Source organism: Sarcophilus harrisii, chromosome 3 (assembly GCF_902635505.1).
Source record: "Sarcophilus harrisii chromosome 3, mSarHar1.11, whole genome shotgun sequence".
Classification (NCBI taxonomy): Eukaryota; Metazoa; Chordata; class Mammalia; order Dasyuromorphia; family Dasyuridae; genus Sarcophilus; species Sarcophilus harrisii.
In genome coordinates, this window is record NC_045428.1 from 526,724,164 (window position 1) to 526,745,670 (window position 21,507).

The following is a 21,507-nucleotide window of genomic DNA, read 5'->3' on the forward strand; positions in this document are numbered from 1 at the left end:
TGAGAGAGGATACTTGTCATTACACTATATATATATATATATATATATATATATATATATACACACACACATATATATGTTACATACATATAGAGAGATAAGATATATCTAAATAGAATATTTAACATATATGACATTTTGACTTGTGAAGAGATTGTCTTTTGATAAACAAAGAAAAGGTGTTTGCCCAAGGGAAATTTTTCTCACACTGGGAAACATGCAATTCTGTTTTTTTTGTTTGTTTGTTTGTTTGTTTGTTTGTTTTTAGGAAGTCAGTGTTCTCTTCAACATTCTAATGGATTTCCCTTCTTAGATTCTGCAGTTTTAAAAGAAAAAAAGTTTTTTTTCTTTCCCCTCTTTCTTATTCTTCTCCCTACCCACTCAATATCATAAGTCAATCCCTACCAACTCAATATCAAATATATTATATTTGAACCAGCATTGGATTTAATATCCAGATCCCTTTTTCCTCAAAGTATCAGAGTATCAGAACTGACACTCTGTTGCTGTTCTATATTTTCTTCAGGGGTTAGAATAGATGATTATTGATGAAAGAAGATTATGTTTCGTGTCCCTTTATATAAAAGGTACTGATGCTTTTAGTCTAGAGAACCTCCCAGTACAAATGTATAAAGCCACTCTTCTGTATGATCCCAGAAAGTCTTAGATGACCATCATTTTCACTTCCTGACCCTGACATCCTTAGCAAAATCCAGATGTCAGAACAAAGGCCTCAAAATGAGTTGTTTGGTGATCCTTTTCTCACCAGACCTTTTCCTGGAAGTTGGCCCATGCATTGTTTCTGGTTAATTGGTTATTGTAGCAGATGAGTAGTTGCCCAGAAACTTAACAGGTGTTAACAGGTATCAGAAGAGTAAAACTAGAAAGCAGGGTTCTATTATGTGTGCTCCTTTTTCTTTTTTCCTTAAAGCTTCAGGGTCATTATATTCAAGTCTCCTATTTCCATTTTCTATCTCTAAGAAAATCCCCATACCATCCATCCCACTAGAGGACAGATGCCCTCCAAAAGTTAAAGAAGAATGCTAAATATTAATAGCAGCATTCTTTGTGGTGGCAAAGAACTGGAAGCAAAGTGGTTGCCCACTGATTAGAGTTATGGTTGAATATGGCCATGACATATGAATACAATATAATGGGCAGCAAGAAATAATGGATATAAGGAATTCAGAGAAATACAGAGAAGATTTGAATGAACTAATATAGAGTAAAATAAAAAGATTAAAAATAATACCTATAATGACATAGATGAACATAACGTTGAAAGAAGTCTAAGTCCTGGTTATTAAAAAATGGGTTGTCCTAGAGAACACATAACAAAACATCCCTTTCTCTTATGATACAGTCTGTGGACTACTAAGGTGGATTGTCATATATATTATTTAAAGTGTTCAATGTGTAAAGTGTTTTTGTTATGAGATAACTTAGTTTTGAGGAAGACCAAGACTATTTCTAGAAATAACTCTGATCTAAAAATGAAAGGCATCAATAAAAAAAAAAAAGAACCTCTGGGGAATTTGAGTTCGGGGTAAAAGGACTGATGTGCGTATTTTTATTCTTTGTTTATTCCTAGGTAAGTGTGAAATTGGCTGGGCTTACTACTGCACTGGTGGGGGAGCAGCCACAGCCATGCTGCTCTGTACTTGGCTCGCCTGCTTTTCTGGAAAAAAACAAAAACAGTACCCATACTGATGGTTCCAAGGATGGTACAAGGAGATACAGGTGAAAAGGAATGAGGGCCGAGAGACTGAAGAATTAAGCACCATGCAAGCTTGGAAAGAGGGATCTGTACTCTTATCTAACACAATGCTTATAACTTGAGATTGAATGTTCTTGAGGCCATAATCTAACACAGGGTGGGATGGAAGATAGGAGGGAGGAGGGAGATTTTAAAAAGCAATGGGTATATAAAGAAGGGGAACACAAATGGACCAAAGTCTAAAGACATTGTAGAAAATAAGATGCTTCCCCCACCCCTAAGTATTACTGGCCTGCTCTATAAGGATGCAGGAAGTTGTCTTTGGTTGTAATGTTTAAACTAAGCAAGACTGTATAGTAAATGACCAGGGGAAACAGTATTGTGTTGGAAGACAGGGTAATCTCCCAAAATTTCCTTTAGGCTTGGTACTCCTGAAAGCACACATACACACATTCACTCTCACATACATGCACACAGAGATAAACATATATGCATACACACACACACATGCACACACATGGAAAACATGGCACAGATTAAAATAGAAATTTAGACAGTACATTACTTTTTGTCTTTCTTTTTTATCATTTAAAGTTGAGTCTTATCCCATTATAAATCATACATTAATCCTAATAAATGGACCAATAAGCCACTTTATCAGTATTTTGTATATCCTGCATAAACTCCCTCAACATATAATCACTGTTTATTCAGACTTTTAAAATTAAGCTTCTGTAATTTCAGCATTCTACTAAGAATGCCTTATTTTACACTATATGCAGCTCCTGCTGCTGAAGCTATTGACTTAAAGGGACAGCTTTTTGTCCAAGGGAAGGATGAATTTACTTTGTGATAGATGATAAGTATAAGGAGAAAACATTTGCTTTTGTTTCATGATTGTCATACTGTGTTGTATCCTCATTTGTTTCAATATTCATTTTTGTAAAAAAAAAAAAAGTGCTATTTTATGTTTGTATTTTAAAAGCTCTGTGAATAAATTTCTCTTTGATCAATATTTAAATGGATTTTTGAGTGGTAATTGGATGAGCTGATTTGCTTCTTTTATCCCCTAAATATGGCCTTTCAAATGAATAATCCCTATGAAATCTGCCTTCCTTTGAATGGCCTCTGGGTCTCACACTAACATTTACACCTTTTTATACTAACAATCCAGAGTTCTAGCTGCCTACCCAGTACAATTATCTGCTACCCAGGTCTTAGCAAAAAAATTTTAAATCAAGATGAGAGAACAATTCTTCGTTTGTGTTGAATTCCTGGGGCCCAAAATACACCTTTAAGATGCAAAGAGGGACATGAGCTAAATACTGTAGTTCTGCATCAAAGGGAAGCTGTGCAGAGAAGGAATACATTGTCCTTGGGCAACATGTGTGTGGTATGGGGGAGTGTGCATGACCACCCAAGCCTTAAGCACTCCTATGATTTCCTGACTGTTCTTTTCAGATTTCTTGTTTCTTCTTTCATTTCAGATGTTCTATCATTTCAACCTGGCTCTTATTTTCATTTCCATTCCTGTTTGCTCCCTTAGCTTAGAATTTCCCATTTTACCCAGGCTTACACCTTACCATTTACCAAAGACCAGGACTTGTCTGACTTGATTTTCCTTGCTATATTGATTCATTTCTAGACTGACAGAATTATTATTTGTCTTTCTGAATAGGTCTTTGAACACTTGAAAACATTATTTGGGGGTAAATAATAAATTTATTAATTCAATAAATATTCATTGAATGCTTACTATGAACTAGGTGATTGGTAGAACACAAATATGAATGTATTTTACCCTATAAGTCTCATGAAGGTTCACAAAGGCATTGGTAGTGTATTGGTAGTTGGCAGTGTCAAAAGACATAAAAAAATGTAGTGGATGATGAAGAAGAACTGATCACTGAGAGTAAGGTTGATACTCTGTCAATACCAAGGCAGTGAAAGAATAAAGGCAGCAACTATGAGAGTTTCTATATCTAATGGAGGTTTGGGGCAAGTGGACCAATTGCCTTATGACTGGGTTTAAAATGCACAACCTTCCAAAGAAATCTTTGAATGCAATAAACTGAACCCACATCTTATATTAGTAAGCTTGACTTTGTCATCTGTCTCCTGATTATGAACTTCTAATAGCCAAGAATCCATACTTGTGAAATGTTGTGAATGAATTTGACCTCCCTCTTCTTTTTTGCTCTTTCTTTGTTTTTGATGTTTCCACTTGGTTTGACTAATGTAAAATATCTATTTTAATCAAATTGTACACTACACATTTGAGAGTAGAGAGAAAGAGATCTGGATAAATAGGTTAGACCCAAATCATGGAGAGCTCTAAAGGCTAGTAAACGACTTTGGGCTTTATGATATAGGCAATAGAAAGTTACTGAAGTCTTTCGAGTCCCTACTCAATCTGGAGGGAGTGATAAGGTCAGAGCTATGCTTAAGGAAGATTCATCATTGTGCAAAATGGATTAAAAGTGGGAAAGCCAGTGAGACAGGAGGGACTAATCATACGACTATTGCAAAGTTAAAATATTGAGGACTTGAACAGACTGGTATCAGTGGGAATGAAAAGGAGAAGAAAGATAATAGAGATGTTGTGGAGATGGAATTGACAGGACTTGGTGACTGAGTGATTGGTTATGGTGACCTTCAAGAGATATGTATAGGACCCCTGGGCTCAAATTAAGCTTTCTGGGAGAGTGTTAGCCCTAGCTAACCTGAGGCATCCCCTAGCTCCCTGAGGCATCAGTTGCAGACTCAGGTTGACAGCTATATAATCACATTTTGGCCAGGTGACAAGCCTCTCTCAGTGCTCTGCATCTCTACTTTTGAGAAGACACCAAGCTGAGAGGGGTGACTAATATGCTGAACTGACAGAGGACAGATTGAGAAGGATTGTGATAAGGTTAGGTTATTGGAATGAACCAAAGAAGATGAAATTGTACTAATAACCCATCTCATTTAGTATTCTTCCTCTATGCATCTGTGCCTTTTTCAAATAAGAAATATTTTTTATGTTGTAAATCTATGATTCATAGCCTAAATGATAAACAGGACATTCAAAATTTAATTGCAGTTTACATTGTAAATAAAGTCCTTAAACTTGGCTTCAGAAAATCAACTTTGCTAATATAACACGAGGGTGGTACAACTAGACAATAGTTTCTTTAAAAAATCTGAGGGTTTGAGTAGCTTACAAGTTTAAGATGAGCTTCTGAACCTTTGGATAAAGAGGCAATGAAACCTTTCACTGCAATTTTCATCCCCTGCTCTTTTTGTTACCAATCATATATAGTTTCATGAAGAAACTGTCTTCATCATCTTCCTCTGACAAGGATAGCCAGAACTTATCAAGAGTATGAATAAAGATAAATATTTTTGATATTGGCTAATAATGGAGCTTAATTCTTTTAACTGCCATTATTGTGTAATGAAAGCAAAGTATTTTTTAAACATGGATACTCTGTTTATCCTACTATCAAATTTGAAGTCCACTAATTGGGAAAATGGAAACACCAAAAGTTTAATTCCAAAGGAATTTTTTAAAAAATTTATCTTTCTCATGTGGGCACTTCTAATTTTGTCCATACCTGTGCAAAAGTGTTTTCTATATGTCACATATATAACTCTAAATGGAGATTGAAAAGATCTGAGTGATTCACTCTTGTTTTAAACACTTTTAATAATCCCAGACTAAGGACCCATGCTGACCTCTGAAAACAATACAAGAATCTGGCCAAAAACATTCTGGACTTTCTAAGGCTCTGTTGCTATGGAAAGAGTCAGGCAACTTCTTAATGCTTAATTCATATCATGCTGAATTACCTTTGATTGCACCTCATTGTCTGCTGAGCAGAGCTTCTTCACTCTGCCATACCCTGTGGTGAAGAGAAGATTGTACTTTGCTATCCAGATTAGTTATCATCTTCCTATCTCATAGGTTTTTTTTTCTCCTTCTTCTTTCTTATTTTTTTACGTGAACCCTTCTCTTAGCAAGGTAGTATGAATACTTACACCCTATTAAAATAGATGGCTCTTTTCACAGAATTCACAAAGATCTAATTCCTTGGGCTGTTTGAAGATAAATATGTGGTGATGGATATGTTATCCTTGTGGTTTCAGAGAAGTAGTAGATCTTCCAGGGATAAAAGAAAAGCTGTGTAATGACTGATACATTGCTATCAATGAAGTTGTTTACAATTCATTGGTCCCTGCAAATTCTGATCATGTACATTAAATAATCCTACCTTAGAGGAGTGGTGTCAAACTCAAGTAGAAACAGGGGCCACTATACCATAATTATCCCTGTCATTCCATATTGACTTAGAAAAAATCACATATTTACATCTTTTTTTTTCTATTAAATTCTATTAAATTTTCATCTGGCTCAATAGGCTTGTAAATAGTGCTGCCAACTGCATTTGGTCATTAACCCCATATTTGATGCATATATTTTCATCCAAGCTCTCTCAGTAATTTGGAAGGATATCTAAGTTGTAGCTGTGTAAAATCCACACAACAACATGATAAAATTTGAGAAAGGGTGAAACAAAACCATGTCTTAATGTATATCTCTAGACAGGTCCAGAAGTATACTCCGTAGGAAAAAAAAAAACAAAAAAACAAGCTGATTTCCCAGAAAGGCATTATTTCTTCAAGATAGCACTAAGATGAGTGGAAGCATTTATGTGCAATAACAGAAAATGAAACATGAAAGATTCAAGTGGCATAATTATATGATACAAGACTCAGTTTCTCAGACAGAGAAAGAATTTCTTTTAAAAGACAGGAATTTCAGTTTATACTCAGATACTCAATTTTTAGAGATGCCAAGGTCTGACACTTGTCATGGGGACCAATGATCACTTACCAAATGATAAGATTTTTTTTTTATTAATACAAACCTTTACCTCTTCCTCCACTGCCCCTCAATTGAAGAACAAAATAAAATGTAGAAAAAGGAAACTCTCATAACACAAACACACAGTACAGAAAAGAAATTCCTTTAGCCAATTCCAAATAGGTGAATATTCCTTAGTTTCTTGTTTAGAGTTCCTATGAAAAAAGCTGCTATAAATAATTTTGTACATATATGACCAGATTCTTTGTGACAAGTGGTAAGCATTATAAAAATTCTCTCTCTCTCTCTCTCTCTCTCTCTCTCTCTTTCTCTCTCTCTGCCTCTGTCTGTCTTTGTCTCTCTCTCTGTTTCTGTCTCTCTCTCTGTTTCTGTCTCTCTCTCTCTGTTTCTGTCTCTCTGTCTCTGTCTCTCTCTCTCTCTCTCTCTCTCTCTCACACACACACACACACACACACACACACACACACACACACAGAGGTCCTAGTTGTCTTATCTCCTGTTGCCTGGAGTAGAAAGACTTTGTGTCATTTTCATCAGCACATTCCAAGATGTGGTATGTTGCATTCTGGAGTATTAGATGGCAAGAGCAGAAAGTTCAGAACAACTGGTGAGGGAACATGGGAGCTTAGATGCCTCTCTCCTGTCATATGGTGACTTGGACAATGTCAAAAAGCAAAAGAATTGCCTTTGGAATTTCTGTCATTTGAAGCAGGTAGCTGTCTACTCAGACTTTGATACTCTATAATACTGATTCAATTATATATATATAATGTATACATGTGCATGTATACATGTAAATATTTATACACACATGTAAAGACATAGGTATATATAATATTACATGCATACATATCTAACCCTAGAATCCAAGATTCTTTGAAAAGGAAGAAAGACCATCTAATTCATTAAGGAATCATAAGAACAAGAATCTTTTCTATTAAAAAAATGTCTAACAAAATACCATTCAGCCTCACATGGAAGATCTCAAGTGAGGGAGGAGCCATTATCACCCAGGAAAGTCTAAATCACTTAGGGATAAGTGTAGTGGTTTGGAAGCTTCTCCTGACATCAAGCCTAAATTTTTTTCTTGCAGCATCTACCCACTGTTTCTAGTTCTAACCCTGAGAGTCAATCAAAACAAGTTTATTGCCTCTTTCACAACAGAATCCTTTAATCATTTGAAGATAACTACAATGATGTTGTTTTATTTGCATTTCATAAAATGAACAAATGATTCTTGTTCACCCTCTCTGGATTCTGATCAACTTATTTCTAAAATATAGTGCCTTGAAATAAAGACAATAATACATATGTGGTTTTATTAAGTCACAGTATAGTTTAGAATTTGCCTCCCTTATCTTGAACACCATTGCTTTCTTAATGAAACTTGAAAGCTATTGCATACTATTGAATAATCTCTTGTAACTGACAAAACACCTAAATCTTTCTTAGACAAACTATTATCTAGCTATTCCCTCATCATCTTGTTTTTAGAGAGCTGAAACAACAAAAAAAAAGATTATTCAAAATAAAGTTCATTTTAATAGATTCAACCCAATATTTTAGTTTGTCAAAATCTTTTTTGATTTTTATTCTTTTGAATACTGTCTTCAAAGGTATTATCTATCCATTTTAACATTGTGGCACATTCAAATTCTATCTAGATAAATGTTTTCCAAGTCATTGACAGAAATGTTCTACAATACTTAGTCAAACACACACCCCAGGGACATTTATTGAAGTGCTCTCCAGAGTTAATATTAAACTGTTAACAACTGCTCTTTGCATCCAGCCATTCAAACAATTCTGAATATACTTAATTGTATTTACCCCACATCTCTCCATATTTTCCACACAAAATCATAGATACCTTTTAAAAAATGATATGCTGACATTCAAATAAACTCTCTATATAATTCCCTTAGGACAGCTAGGTGATACAGTAGATAAACTGCTACACCTGGAGGCAGGAAGACCTGAATTTGGATTTGACCTCAGACATTTACTAACTGTGTGACCCTTTGCAAATCACTTGACCATATTTGCCTCAGTTTCCACATCTGCAAAATGAGCTGGAGAAGGAAACAGCATTCCAGTATTTTTGCCAAGAAAACCTGATGGGGAGGAGGTGGAGCCAAGATGGCAGAATTAAGGAAGGGACTAGCCTTGTCTCCCACTAATCCCTCCAAATCCTTTAAAATAATAATTCTACAGGATACAAAATAAACCCATATAAGTCATCAGCATTCTTATATATCACTAACAAAATCCAACAATTAAAATTACAAAGAGAAATTCCATTTAAAGTAACTACTGACAGTCTAAACTATTTAGGAATTTATCTGCCAAGGGAAAATCAGAAATTTTATGAGCAAAATTACAAAACTCTTTCCAGATAAATAAATAAAGTCAGATCCAACCAATTGGAAAAATATTAAATGCTCTTGGATTGGGTGAGCAAATACAATAAAGATTACAGTACTACCTAAACTAATCTATTTATTTAGCGCTATACCAATCAGATTCCCAAAAAACTATTTTAATGATCTAGAAAAAAATAACAACAAAGTTCATATGGAAAAACAAAAGGTCAAGAATTTCAAGGGAATTAATGAAAAAAAAAATCAAATGAAGGTGGCCTAGCTGTACCAGATCTAAAATTATATTATAAAGCAGTGGTTACCAAAACCATTTGGTATTGGCTAAGAAATAGACTAGTTGATCAGTGGAATAGGTTCGGTTCAAAGGACAAAACAGCCAATAACTTTAATAATCTAGTGTTTGACAAACCCAAGACCCCAGCTTTTGGGATAAGAACTCACTGTTTGACAAAAATTGCTAGGAAAATTGGAAATTAGTATGGCAGAAACTAGGCATTGACCCACACTTAACACCGTACACCAAAATAAGGTCAAAATGGGTTCATGACCTAGGCATAAAGAATGAGATTATAAATAACTTGGAAGAGCATAGGATAGTTTACCGCTCAACCCTGTGGAAGAAGAAGGAATTTATGACCATAGAAGAACTAGAGATCATTATTGATCACAAAATAGAAAAATTTGATTATATTAAATGGAAAAGTTTTTGTACAAATAAAACTAATGCAAACAAGATTAGAAGGGAAGCAATAAACTGGGAAACATTTTTACAGTTAAAGGTTGTGATAAAGGCCTCATCTCCAAAATATATAGAGAATTGACTCTAATTTATAAGAAATCAAGCCATTCTCCAACTGATAAATGGTCATAGGATATAAACAGACAATTCTCAGACAAAGAAATTGAAACTATTTCTAGCCATATGAAAAAATGCTCCAAATCATTATTAATGAGAGAAATGCAAATTAAGACAACTCTGAGATATCACTACATACCTGTCAGATTGGGTAGAATGACAGGGAAAGATAATGCTGAATACTGGAGAGGATGTGGGAAAACTGGGACACTGATACATTGTTGGTGGAATTGTGAATACATCCAGCCGTTCTGGAGAGCAATTTGGAACTATGCTCAAAAAGCTATCAAACTGTGCATACCCTTTGACCCAGAAGTGTTATTACTGGGCTTATATCCCAAAGAGATTTTAAAGAAGGGAAAGGGGCCTGTATGTGGAAGAATGTTTGTAGCAGTCCTCTTTGTAGTGGCCAAAAACTGGAAACTGAGTGGATGCCCATCAATTGAAGAATGGCTGAATAAATTGTGGTACGTGAATATTCTGGAATATTATTTTTCTGTAAGAAATAACCAGCAGGATGATTTCAGAAAAGCCTGGAGAGACTTACATGAATTGATGCTGAGTGAAATGATCAGGACCAGAACATGATTATATATTTCAACAACAATACTATATGATGATCAATTCTGACGGACATGGCCCTCTTCAACAATGAAGATGAACCAAATCAGTTCCAACAGAGCAGTAATGAACTGAACCAGCTACACCCAGGGAAAGAATTCTGGGAGATGACTATGAACTACTACATAGAATTCCCAATCCCTCTATTTTTTTTGTCTGACTGCATTTTTGATTTCCTTCACAACTAATTGTACACTATTTTAAAGTCTGACTCTTTTTATACAGCAAATTAACTGTTTGGACATGTATACATATATTGTATTTAACTTATACTTTAACATATTTAACATGTTTTAGTCCACCTGCCATCTGGGGGAAGGGGTGGGGGGAAGGAGGGAAAAAGTTGGAACAAAAGGATTTGCAATTGTCAATGCTGAAAAATTACCTATGCATATATCTTAAAAATAAAAAGCTATTAAAAAGGGTGAAAAAAAAGAATAAAGGACATTTAACAAAATAAAATAAAATAATTATTCTAATAAAATTTTAGAGGGTCATGACCCATGAAGACAGAGCCAAACAATTGGACAATTGAAGACAACTTAGAACATTAGCAGGAAAGGTCTGTTGTAGCAGTGCAGTCCCAACATAGGACAGACCAGAAAAGCCCCAGGCCCAGTAAATCAGGAGCAGACCTTGGGCCCTCTGAAACAGTGCTAGCAGCTGCAATTTTCCGATATCTTAGCCCAACAACATCAGAGATGACTTGAAAGATTGTCAGGAAAGAAGAGGTCTAGCACACTAGAAATTATAATCAGATTGGACTAGGGGCAGGAAAAAAAGTGTTTATTGTCCCTCAAAGATCAGAACATAGTCCAGAAGAGTAGTAAATACACTTTTCCTTAGATCATACCACCTTGGAAGAAATGAAAACATAAAGATTTCTAGAAGTATCTCTGAAAACAAATGCATAAAACCCTTGAAGCTTGTGACATTGCACCCTTTACCCTGCAAACAGAGCCATACTTTGGCAAAGTTAAAAGCCAAATAATAGGTTTAAAAAATGGAGAAAACAACAGAAAAAAGATTCTGAGATTAAAGCTACCATGATGATAAGGAAGATCTAAACACACACCCAGAAGATAACAAAGTCAAAGCTCCTATATTCAAATCTTTCAGTAAAATAAGAATCAGTCTCAAGCCATAGAAGAGATCAAAAGGGATTTTGAAAATCCAGTAAGGCAGGTAGAGGAAAAATTAAGAAAAGAAATGAGAGCAATTCAAAATGAAGTACAAAAAGATAATGGAGAAAAGCAAAATTGGTCAAATGGAAAAGGAAGTAGAAAAGCTCACTGAGGAAAATAATTCCTTCAAAATTAGAACTGACCAAATAGAAGCTAATGTTATGAGAAATCAAGAAACAATAAAACAAAGCCAAAAGAATGAAAAAAATAGAAAAGAATGTGAAATATCTCATTGGAAAACCAACTGAGCTGGAAAATAAATCCAGGAGAGGTGATTTAAAAATTATTGGTCCACCAGAAACCCATGACCAAAAAAATAAAAAGATCCAGATGTCATCTTTCAAGAAATTAGCAAAGAAAACTGCCTGATATCTTAAAACAAGAGGCCAAAATATAAATGGAAAGAATTCATTGATCACCTCCTGAAAGAGATTCCAAGATTAAAACTCCTAGGAATATTATAACCAAATTCTAAAACTCCCATATCAAAAAGAAAATATTGCAAACATGCAGAAAGGAACAATTCAAGTATAGTGGAGCTACAATCAGGATAATACAAGATTCACTCTCTTGTGCATTAAAGGACTGGAGAATTTAGAATATGATATTCTGGAGAATAAAGGCACTAACATTACAACCAAGAATTACCTGCCCAGCAAAACTGAATATAATCCTTCAGGATTAAAGGTGGATAATCAATGAAATAGAGGATTCTCAAGCATTCATCATGAAAAGACGAAAGTTAAATAGAAAATTTGACTTTCAAATATAGGATTCAGGAGAAGTATAAGGGAGTAATCAGAAAAGGGAAATCATAAGGGACTAAATATATTTCTGTATGGGAGGATGATATTTGTAACTCATAAGAACTTTCTTATTAATATGGCAGTTAAAAGGAATATATAAAGACAGAGGGCACAGTTAAACATTAAGGGATAATATCTAAGAAATTAAATTAAGATGTAAGAAGGAATGAATTTGGAGAAATGGAAAGGAGGAGATGGAATGGCATAAATTATCTGCCATAAAAGAGAAAAGAAACAGCTTTTACAGTGGAGAGAAGGGGATGAGAAGTGAGTCAACATTACTCTCATCAGAATTGGCTCAAAAAAGGAATAACATCTGCATTCAGTATGGATATAGAAAGCTATCTTACCCTGCAGGAAAGTAGGAGGGGAAGGGAATATGACAAGGGTGAAGTGTGATCAGAATGAAAGGAGAGAGAGAAAAGAATAAACAGGGTAGAAATACAGTTAGCAATAGTAATTGAGAAAAGAATTTTGGAGCAAGTTTCTTTGATGAAAGCCTCATTTCTCAAATGAATAGGGACTGAATCAAGTTTATAAAAATAAAATCCATTCCCCAATTCATAAATGATCAAAAGATATGAAGTTTTCAGATGAACTAATCAAGCTATTTATAGACATAGGGAAAAATGCTCTAATTCACTATTGGTTAGAGAAATGCAAATTAAAATAATTCCAAAGTACTATCTCATACCTATTAAACTGGCTAATGGGCCAGGAAAAAAAAAGACAATGTTGGGGGGAATGTAGGGAAAATAAGATTTTTTAAAATAACTTTTTATTGACAGAGAAAATAAGATATTAATGCATTGTTGGTAAAATTGTGAACTCATTCAACCATTCTATAGAGAAATTTTAAATTATGACCAAAGGACTATAAAATCATGCTTACACTACTAGGCATATATCACAAAAGAAATGAAAAAAAAGCAAAAGGACCTATATAAACAAAATTTTTTAGAGAAGTTTTTTTCTCAGGACAAAAGAATTGGGACTTGAGGGGATGCCCATCAATTGGGTAATGGATGAACAAACTGCAATATGATATTATGATAGAATATTATTGTTCTATAAGAAATGCTAAGTAAAATGCTTTCAGAAAAACTTGGAAAGTCCTCAATAAATTTGTGCAAAATGAAATATACTGTATACATTGTTGTGGGATGATCAGCTCTGGATGATTCTTCTCAGCAATAAATGATCCCAGACAACTCAGAAAAGACTTAAGATGAAAAATTCTATCCATACCCAGGAAATGAACTGATTGTGTTTGAATACAGATTGAAGTATTCTTTCTACCTCTTTTTTTTTTCTTGTAACTTTTTATTGACAGAATCCATGCCAGGGTAATTTTTTTTTACAACATTATCCCTTGCATTCACTTCTGTTTTTCGATTTTTCCCTCCCACTCTCCACCCCCTCCCCTAGATGGCAAGCAGTCCTATATATGTTGAATATGTCTAGTATATCCTAGATACAATGTATGTGTGCAGATCCAAACAGTTTTCTTGTTGCACAGGGAGAATTGGATTCAGAAGGTAAAAATAACCCGGGAAGAAAAACAAAAATGCAAACAGTTTACAGTCATTTCCCAGTCTTTTTTCTTTGGGTGTAGCTGCTTCTATCCATCATTGATCAATTGAAACTGAATTAGGTCTCTTTGTCAAAGAAATCTACTTCCATCAGATTACATCTTCATACAGTATTATTGTTGACGTATATAATGATCTCTTGGTTCTGCTCATTTCACTTAGCATCAGTTCATGTAATTCTCTCCAAGCCTCTCTGTATTCATCCTGCTGGTCATTTCTTACAGAACAATAATATTCCATAACATTCATATACCACAATTTACCCAACCATTCTCCAATTGATGGGCATCCACTCAGTTTCCAGCTTCTAGCCACTACAAACAGGGCTACCACAAACATTTTGGCACATACTGGTCCCTTTCCCTTCTTTAGTATCTCCTTGGGGTATAAGCCAAGTAGAAACACTGCTGGATCAAAGGATATGCACAGTTTGATAACTTTTGGGGCATAATTCCAGATTGCTCTCCAGAATGGTTGGATTCATTCACAACTCCACCAACAATGTATCAGTGTCCCAGTTTTCCCGCATCCCCTCCAACAATCATCATTATTTTTTCCTGTCATCTTAGCCAATCTGACAGGTATGTTCTACCTCTTTTTTGACTTAATTTTTCAAGTATACCTTTCCAGAGTTCAGGCCCTCTACAATCTTGGACAAATGTTTACATTTCCATGTATAAAACATTACCTATTTGTCTTTATTAAATCCCTTAAAATTAGTTTTTGATGTTTACTTTATATTTCCCTTGGATCTTGTATGTCAAATTTTCTATTAAGTTCAGGGATTGTTTGTTTGGTTATTTTTTTTTTTTGCAACAAAATCCTTAAAGTCTGGCAATTCTTTAAATATCCATTTTTTAAAATTCAGGATTATGCTTAATTTTGCTAGGTACGATATTTTTGGCCACAACCCCAGTTCTTTTACTTTTCAATATGGAATATACCAAGACCTATGATCTTATAATGTTGTTGCTGTTAGATCTCATGTGATTCCAGTTATGGCTCCACTATTTTTGAATCTTTTTGTTGTTGTTGTTGTTGCTCATAATATTTTCTACTTGACCTGGGGTGGGGTTTGGGGTTGGGATTTGCTTATTATTAATTCCTGTAAATTTTCCTTGTAGGATCTCTTTCAGGTGGTGTTCAGTGAATTTTTTCCTATTTCTAATTTTCCCTCATGTTCTAACACCTCAGGACAATTTTTAACAATTATTTCCTATATTATTGCATCAAGATTATTTTCTGATCATAACTTTGAGATAGTCCAATTATTCTTATGTTTTCTCTTCTTGACTTGTTCTCCAGATCAATTGTGTTTCTTATGAGATGTCTCAAATTCTTTGCTATTTTTTCATTTTTTCCATTTTGTTTTATTATTTACTGTTCTCTTATAACTTTACTGACTTCCCTTTTTGAATTCTAGTTTTCAAGAAGTCTTCTGGATCTTTTTTTCTAGTTGGTTGACTTTATTTTCTTAATCTTTTTTTCTTGAATGATTTTTTTGTTTGTTTGTTTTGTTTTTCCTCAATCTCTCTCATTGAGAGATTTTTTTATAATCTTTTTTTGAGTTCCATTAATTGTTTTTGGGCAGGTGAACATTTGACATTATTCTTTGGGGTAGAAAAGATTTTTTTTTACTTCAGTATCATCTTCTGAAGATTAGGCCAAGTCTTCCCTATTTCCATAATAACTTTCTGTAGTTAGGTTATTTCTCTTTTTCCTGCTCTTTTTTGTAAACTTACAGTATCTTGTTAGTGTAATCACCTCTGGTCCTGAGGTGTGGAGAATAATGCCTCTGCCTTCAGGTGCCCCTTCCATTCTTCTCTCTGGCCTGAAACCAAAACCAAGAATTCCTCACTCCTGTAAGTACCTGCAGCCAGCAGCATCCCTGCCCCACTGCTTCTGCACTCACCTGGATTGTGCTGGTTCCTTCTTTGCCAGGGCCACATCTCTGTTGAGCCTAGCATCCTTTATCAGCAGAGGTTCCCTCAATATTCCCCAGCTTAGATGCTGAACTCCTCACACTGTATGCTGGACTTCCACACCATCTAGGAAATGAAAATTCCCATGGCTGAGACCAAGGCTACTTCCCAACTCACCTAACCCCACAGCTCACCACTTTCTGTTTCAGTGGAACTCACCCGAAAGAGTTTACAATTCATAGAGCCAAACTTCCATCCTGATTTCTTTCTTCTGATCTCTAGTTGTCCCAAAAGGAGTACTGTTCTGTCCCAGATCATGTTTGTTTTTACTCTATATTCACCCTGAGGTGCTATTTTGTCTTTTTTATTGGGGAGATCTGGAGAGCTTGAAATTTTCTGATCTAGTCCATCATCTTCCCCAGTTATTTTTTAATTAAGTTCAGGTTTTTGGATAGCAGCAAAAGTTGAATTTGATACCTCTGTTCTACACTAGAACTTGCAAGGCAATTACTAATCTATAATGCTCTAGGAATTTTATCATTGGTATTTTTCTAAACCAGTAATTCTCATTTAGTGATTTGCAAGCTCTTTAGAAGTTCACTACCATGCCCTAAGGAGTACATTGAAATAATATTTAGTAGAGACTTTAGCTCTAGTATATGCTAATTTTTGTAAAGGTCTCAGTATCATTTAGAAGTATTCAAATTTCTTTCTATTCTCATCCATTAAACACCAGAGATCTTATGATTTTTCTACTTCTGAAAAAGATACATCAAAGTTCCCTACAATTATAGTTTTTCTATTTCTCCATCCAATTTGATTGATTAATCAAAGGTATAAACTAGATATGAATAATTCCTAGTCAAATCTGTTGAATAAATAATCAAAGAGATGAACTAAGTATGAATTAAATAAAACACATTATACTATATAGGACTGTTCAAAAAGAATCAGTCGTGCTCTCTTAGATTTGAATAAAAAACTGAATTAGCCAATTTAAAATACTTCATTCTAATACCAGACCATCCTCATGGTCTATAAACTCCCACCAATTCTCTGAAAGTTTATTTTGTGGAAGATGAAAGAATTTCTATGTACTTCTATTGCCCTTGTCCAAAGGAAACCTTTATGACCTTTAAAAAAAGTTTAGATATTTAGACTTTTCATTGGTTTAGGTAGCTAAATCCTTGGAACAGAAGTGGCTGAAGGCAGAGCCTAGAACAAACTAGACACATTGAGTCCAGGCATATATAGGACACTACAAAATTTTTTATTCTCAGAGCCAAACAGAGAGATATACATATGGAAACATTTAATAATGATTTCACAAAGGGAGAAAAGAAGCAGCAAATTAGCCTTTTGCCACATATGCTCTGTAAGGTTGAGCCTACTCTTCCTGGGGATCTTACTTGCATTAGATAAAAATGTGTTCTACACTTTAGAGGTGAACGTTTCTGTAACAACTTTCCTTACTCTGCTTAGTAAATACCACTTTCTAAAAGCTAATGAATTCTGGTTGACTAATAGATAACCAATGGAGAAAACACCAGTGGGGGCCCATGAGCAATAATATTACAAAACCCTCAATATCTCAGGCTCTTCCTAGAGCCCTAAAATGGGGAGGGGATTAATCAGCTGTACTCTGGTGTCTCTACCTGGTACTGTGAGTGGGATTTAAAAGACTGAGTCCAGAGTGAGTGCTTCACACAAACAGTTCCCTCTGTCTGGGATTTTTTTTCCACTTTATCTGCAACTGTCAGAATCTTGACATCTGAGTTCAGGTGCCCTTACCTTTGTGAAGTTTTATATTAAAACTATTTTTGTCACCTCAAAATCAAACCTCAAGTAAGAGAACATTGGCATTAAAGCCATACTTTTAACATTTGATGAAGTAAACAGGATATGGTGAAGGACTTAATGATTCAAGATGTCTCCAGAAATCCATGAAGTCCAAGGGGCTTTTTTATACCTTTAGATGAACAGAAAGCTGTATCAGGGAAACTGGCTATATTAGATCCTGGAGTTAAAATTGTAGGTACAAAGAAAGAATCTGCATCAGAGAAACTCTAGTCTTAACACATTGAAGAAATAAAAACCATTAAAAAAAGCTCCCTAGTCTCCCCTTTGGTGACTTCATCAGCCCCTATTCATTTAAATATCATTCCTATACAAATGACTCCCAAATCTATACATTCAGTTTAATCTATGTTCTGAACTCTAAGCATTCATTCACAACTTTTCATTGTACATTTTAAATGAGATGTCTTATAAATATCTAAACTCAACCTGTCCAAAACTGAATTCTTTATCTCTCCTTCCTAAGCTAACCAATTCTAATAGGGATACCGTAATCCAGATAGTTACCTAGGCTTACAACATCTTTACTCTCTCTCATCCCATATATCCAATCAGTTGTCAGATATTATTGATTCTATACCTACATCTCTTACATCTGACCATTTGACTTTACTCATATCAGTGTTCCTCTACTTCTAGCCCTAATCACGTTTCTCCTGCACTAATACATAATCTTCTAATTGATTGCTCTGCCATAAGTAACTCTTCTCTCCAACCTATCCTTTACACAAATGACAAAATGATATTTCTGAAGTATAAATTTGACCAAGTCACTCTTCAATTTGAATAAACTCCAACAGCACTATGATCAAATATACACTTTTCTGTTTGCTTTTCAAAATCCTTCAAAGCCAGCCAGCCAGACATACATACCTTTGTTATCTTTTCTTTTTTTTTTTTTTTTTTTTAAAGAATTTATCAAGCTTATCAGGCATTATTCTAAGTGTTAAAAATATAAAACCCAAAGTGGAAAAATACCTATTTACAAAAGAGGGGAAATTTTATGTACACCTATAAATAAAGAGAAAAAAATACATTCAAATTAATTGAGTAAGGTACTAGATTGGAAAGTCAGAAAAGATGTCCTACAAGGAAATGGTATTTGGTTTGGGGTTTTAAATTTAAGATTCCAGGAGACTGATATAAGCTTCTTCCTTGTTGGAATCTTTCCAAATTGTTAAGCCATTAGAGTTGATAGAGACAATAATTATCTAATTTGGCATGGTTCAATATGATTGATTTGATCTTAGAAGGAGATATTTTGGGCCAGAACTTGAAACAAGGTACTAAGTACAACTGATAGAAAGATGCTTGTGTTCACACCTTTAGAGAGCTCATAAGTATCTGAGTACTCAATGGAGTTCACATGTTTGGGAGATTTCAGGGCTTAGTATGTCTTAGTATGAAATATCCGAATTCACACCTCCCTTAGGGCCAGAGAGCACTCTGGGAGATAACCCAGAATCCCTCTCTCTCCAGAAGGAGGAGTTTCTCTTTGGGAGATCAGATATATACAGGAAGCTCTTAGAGCTTAGGAGAGTTTTTACTTGGGAACATTCCCAGGAGTCAGAGAGTCGGAGAGGAGCACTCTGGAAGAAAGCCTACAAGAAAGCCTATCTTCGAGGCAAGAAAGATTCATCATATCTTCTACCTTGGTGCTGGCTGGAGTCAGAAGGACAAACCTTTGGATTTGGAGACATTCGGAGTGAGCTCTTGGAACCAAGCAGAGAGATAGGCCTGAGCTAATCGGGCTATATTGAAGTACACAATAAAAGATCTGAACTCTTTTATCACCTGGCTGTGTCTTGGAAAAAGAACACCCACACTTCCTCATCATATATTATTCCTTACAACATTTTATAGTGTAGCCAAATTGACATTATTGTTTTCACACACAATGCTTCTGTATCTCACATCCCTGTGTCCTTATACCAACCAGGGACATCATATCTCAAATACATTACAATCTACTCCTCACATCTGAAAATTGTTTGTTTTCTTCAAAATCATGCTCAAGTATCTCTTTCTACTTATGCTTAGCCTCTCTTATCTTCATTTGTAAAGTTAATATTAAATGATTATTTAAAAAAAACAGTAACAGACAATATGAACTATGTCAGTGCAACAAGCTATTTAATCTCATGCAAATCACTGAAACAAAATAATGAAACATGACTAGATTATATTTATCGAAAGAGATACCTTATTCTTAAGCAGTAGTAAGAAGATACATTTATATAAGAAAAGCTTATATTGGAGCCCAATTGGGGAGCATGATGGAAGGCATTTGTGAGAGATAATGGAGAGAGAAAGATTAATATCAAAGCAATAGCATTATACTGCAGACCATTTGGGCAGAAGAAGACAATAAGGGAGGGTTTTAGAAGAATCTTCTAAACCAAGCCCAAAGGCATGATATTGTAGGAATAGAGGGATTTAGCTCTCTTATATTTCCTGAGCATATATATGCTCCTTGCCTTTCTTGATATGTCCTGGCAGTAATTTGATTCTTCAAACAGAAGGAGATAAAATGATGAGGGGTTCTGATATTCTTGGTTTGGGTGTGATGATAAAGAGAAACTGTTTGATAAATAAATCTTCGACCTACAGAAGTGAAGAATATAAAGGGATCCCAGAAGTCAGTTAATTCAATCCATTCCAGTAATTTTCTTTAAAAAAAAAAAACTCCATGTGTGTTCTTCCATCCTCTGAAAACCATCATGGAGGAGGGACCCACTACTTCTTGAAGCAATGCTTCCCACTTATAAGGCAGGCAAGTAACACAATGGATAGAACTATTGGCCTAGAATATGATGACCTAAAGTCAAATCTGATCTGAGACAATTGCTAGCTATTTTACCTTGGAAAAAGCACTTGATCACTGTCTTCCTCAGTTTCTTCAACTGCAAAATAGGGAGAAAATAGCATTTACTTCCAAGGGTTGTTGTGAAAATCAAATGAGAAAATATTTGCAAAGCATTTAGCAGCATGCCATAATATGATAAGAGTAGGGGCAGTAGTAGATCTTTAATAAATACTTGTTTCATTCCTTGCTTCCATTTGGGCATCTCTGCAGTTTTAATCCATTATTTTTCTCTTTCTGATTTATCATCAAGGGGAATAAGTCCAACCTCTTTCCATATGACAGCCCTGAGAGAATACTGGCAAATTCCTTTGAGTCTTCTTCAAACTAAATACTTAATAGTGCCTTTAACTGACCCTCCTATGGCATGTCCTCTAATTCATTCTCATCTTGGCTGCCTTCTTCTGAGAATGTCCCAGTTTCTTGAAGTTAGTACTAAAATAAAATACTAAAAATTCATTTCTAGATAAAATGTGATTGATGCAGAAAACAGTGGGACTACTACCTCTCTGAATGCCATGTAGGATGGAAATAGCTTTTCCATATTGTGTCTCTGTTGTGATGTCTATGATGTTGGTCAAGTCATTTAATCTCTTTAACCTCAGTTTATTCATCTGTGGGCAGTTGGGTAGCACAGTGACTAGAACACTAGGCTTGGAATCAGGAAGTTTTATTTTTCTGAGTTCAAATTTGACCTCAGACACTTACTAATTGTGTGACCCTGGGCAAGCCACTTAATCCTATTTGCCTCAGTTCCCTAATGTGTAAAATGAACTGGAGGGAAAAATGGAAAACTAATCCAATATCTCTTTCAAAGAAAAACCCTAAATGTATTCACAAA

General features: G+C 34.9%; 1 protein-coding gene and 1 long non-coding RNA gene across 2 annotated transcripts in view; one reads left to right on the forward strand and one right to left on the reverse strand.

The window, feature by feature from the left end:
- Positions 1-2,713, forward strand: part of LHFPL6 (LHFPL tetraspan subfamily member 6) — a 282,159-nt gene extending 279,446 nt beyond the window's left edge. Inside the window, exon 4 of the mRNA XM_003764539.4 lies at positions 1,592-2,713. Coding sequence (XP_003764587.1) covers positions 1,592-1,710 — 119 coding nt within the window. The 3' untranslated portion in view covers positions 1,711-2,713. The remainder of the gene's footprint in view (positions 1-1,591) is intronic.
- Positions 2,714-15,543: 12,830 nt separating this feature from the next.
- LOC116422110 lies at positions 15,544-20,708 on the reverse strand. The gene is made up of 3 exons (XR_004232689.1): positions 20,664-20,708; positions 15,937-16,072; positions 15,544-15,855 (listed from the first exon to the last, which is right to left on the reverse strand). It is a non-coding gene; the product is annotated as an uncharacterized LOC116422110 (long non-coding RNA).
- Between the last annotated feature and the right edge of the window lie 799 nt (positions 20,709-21,507).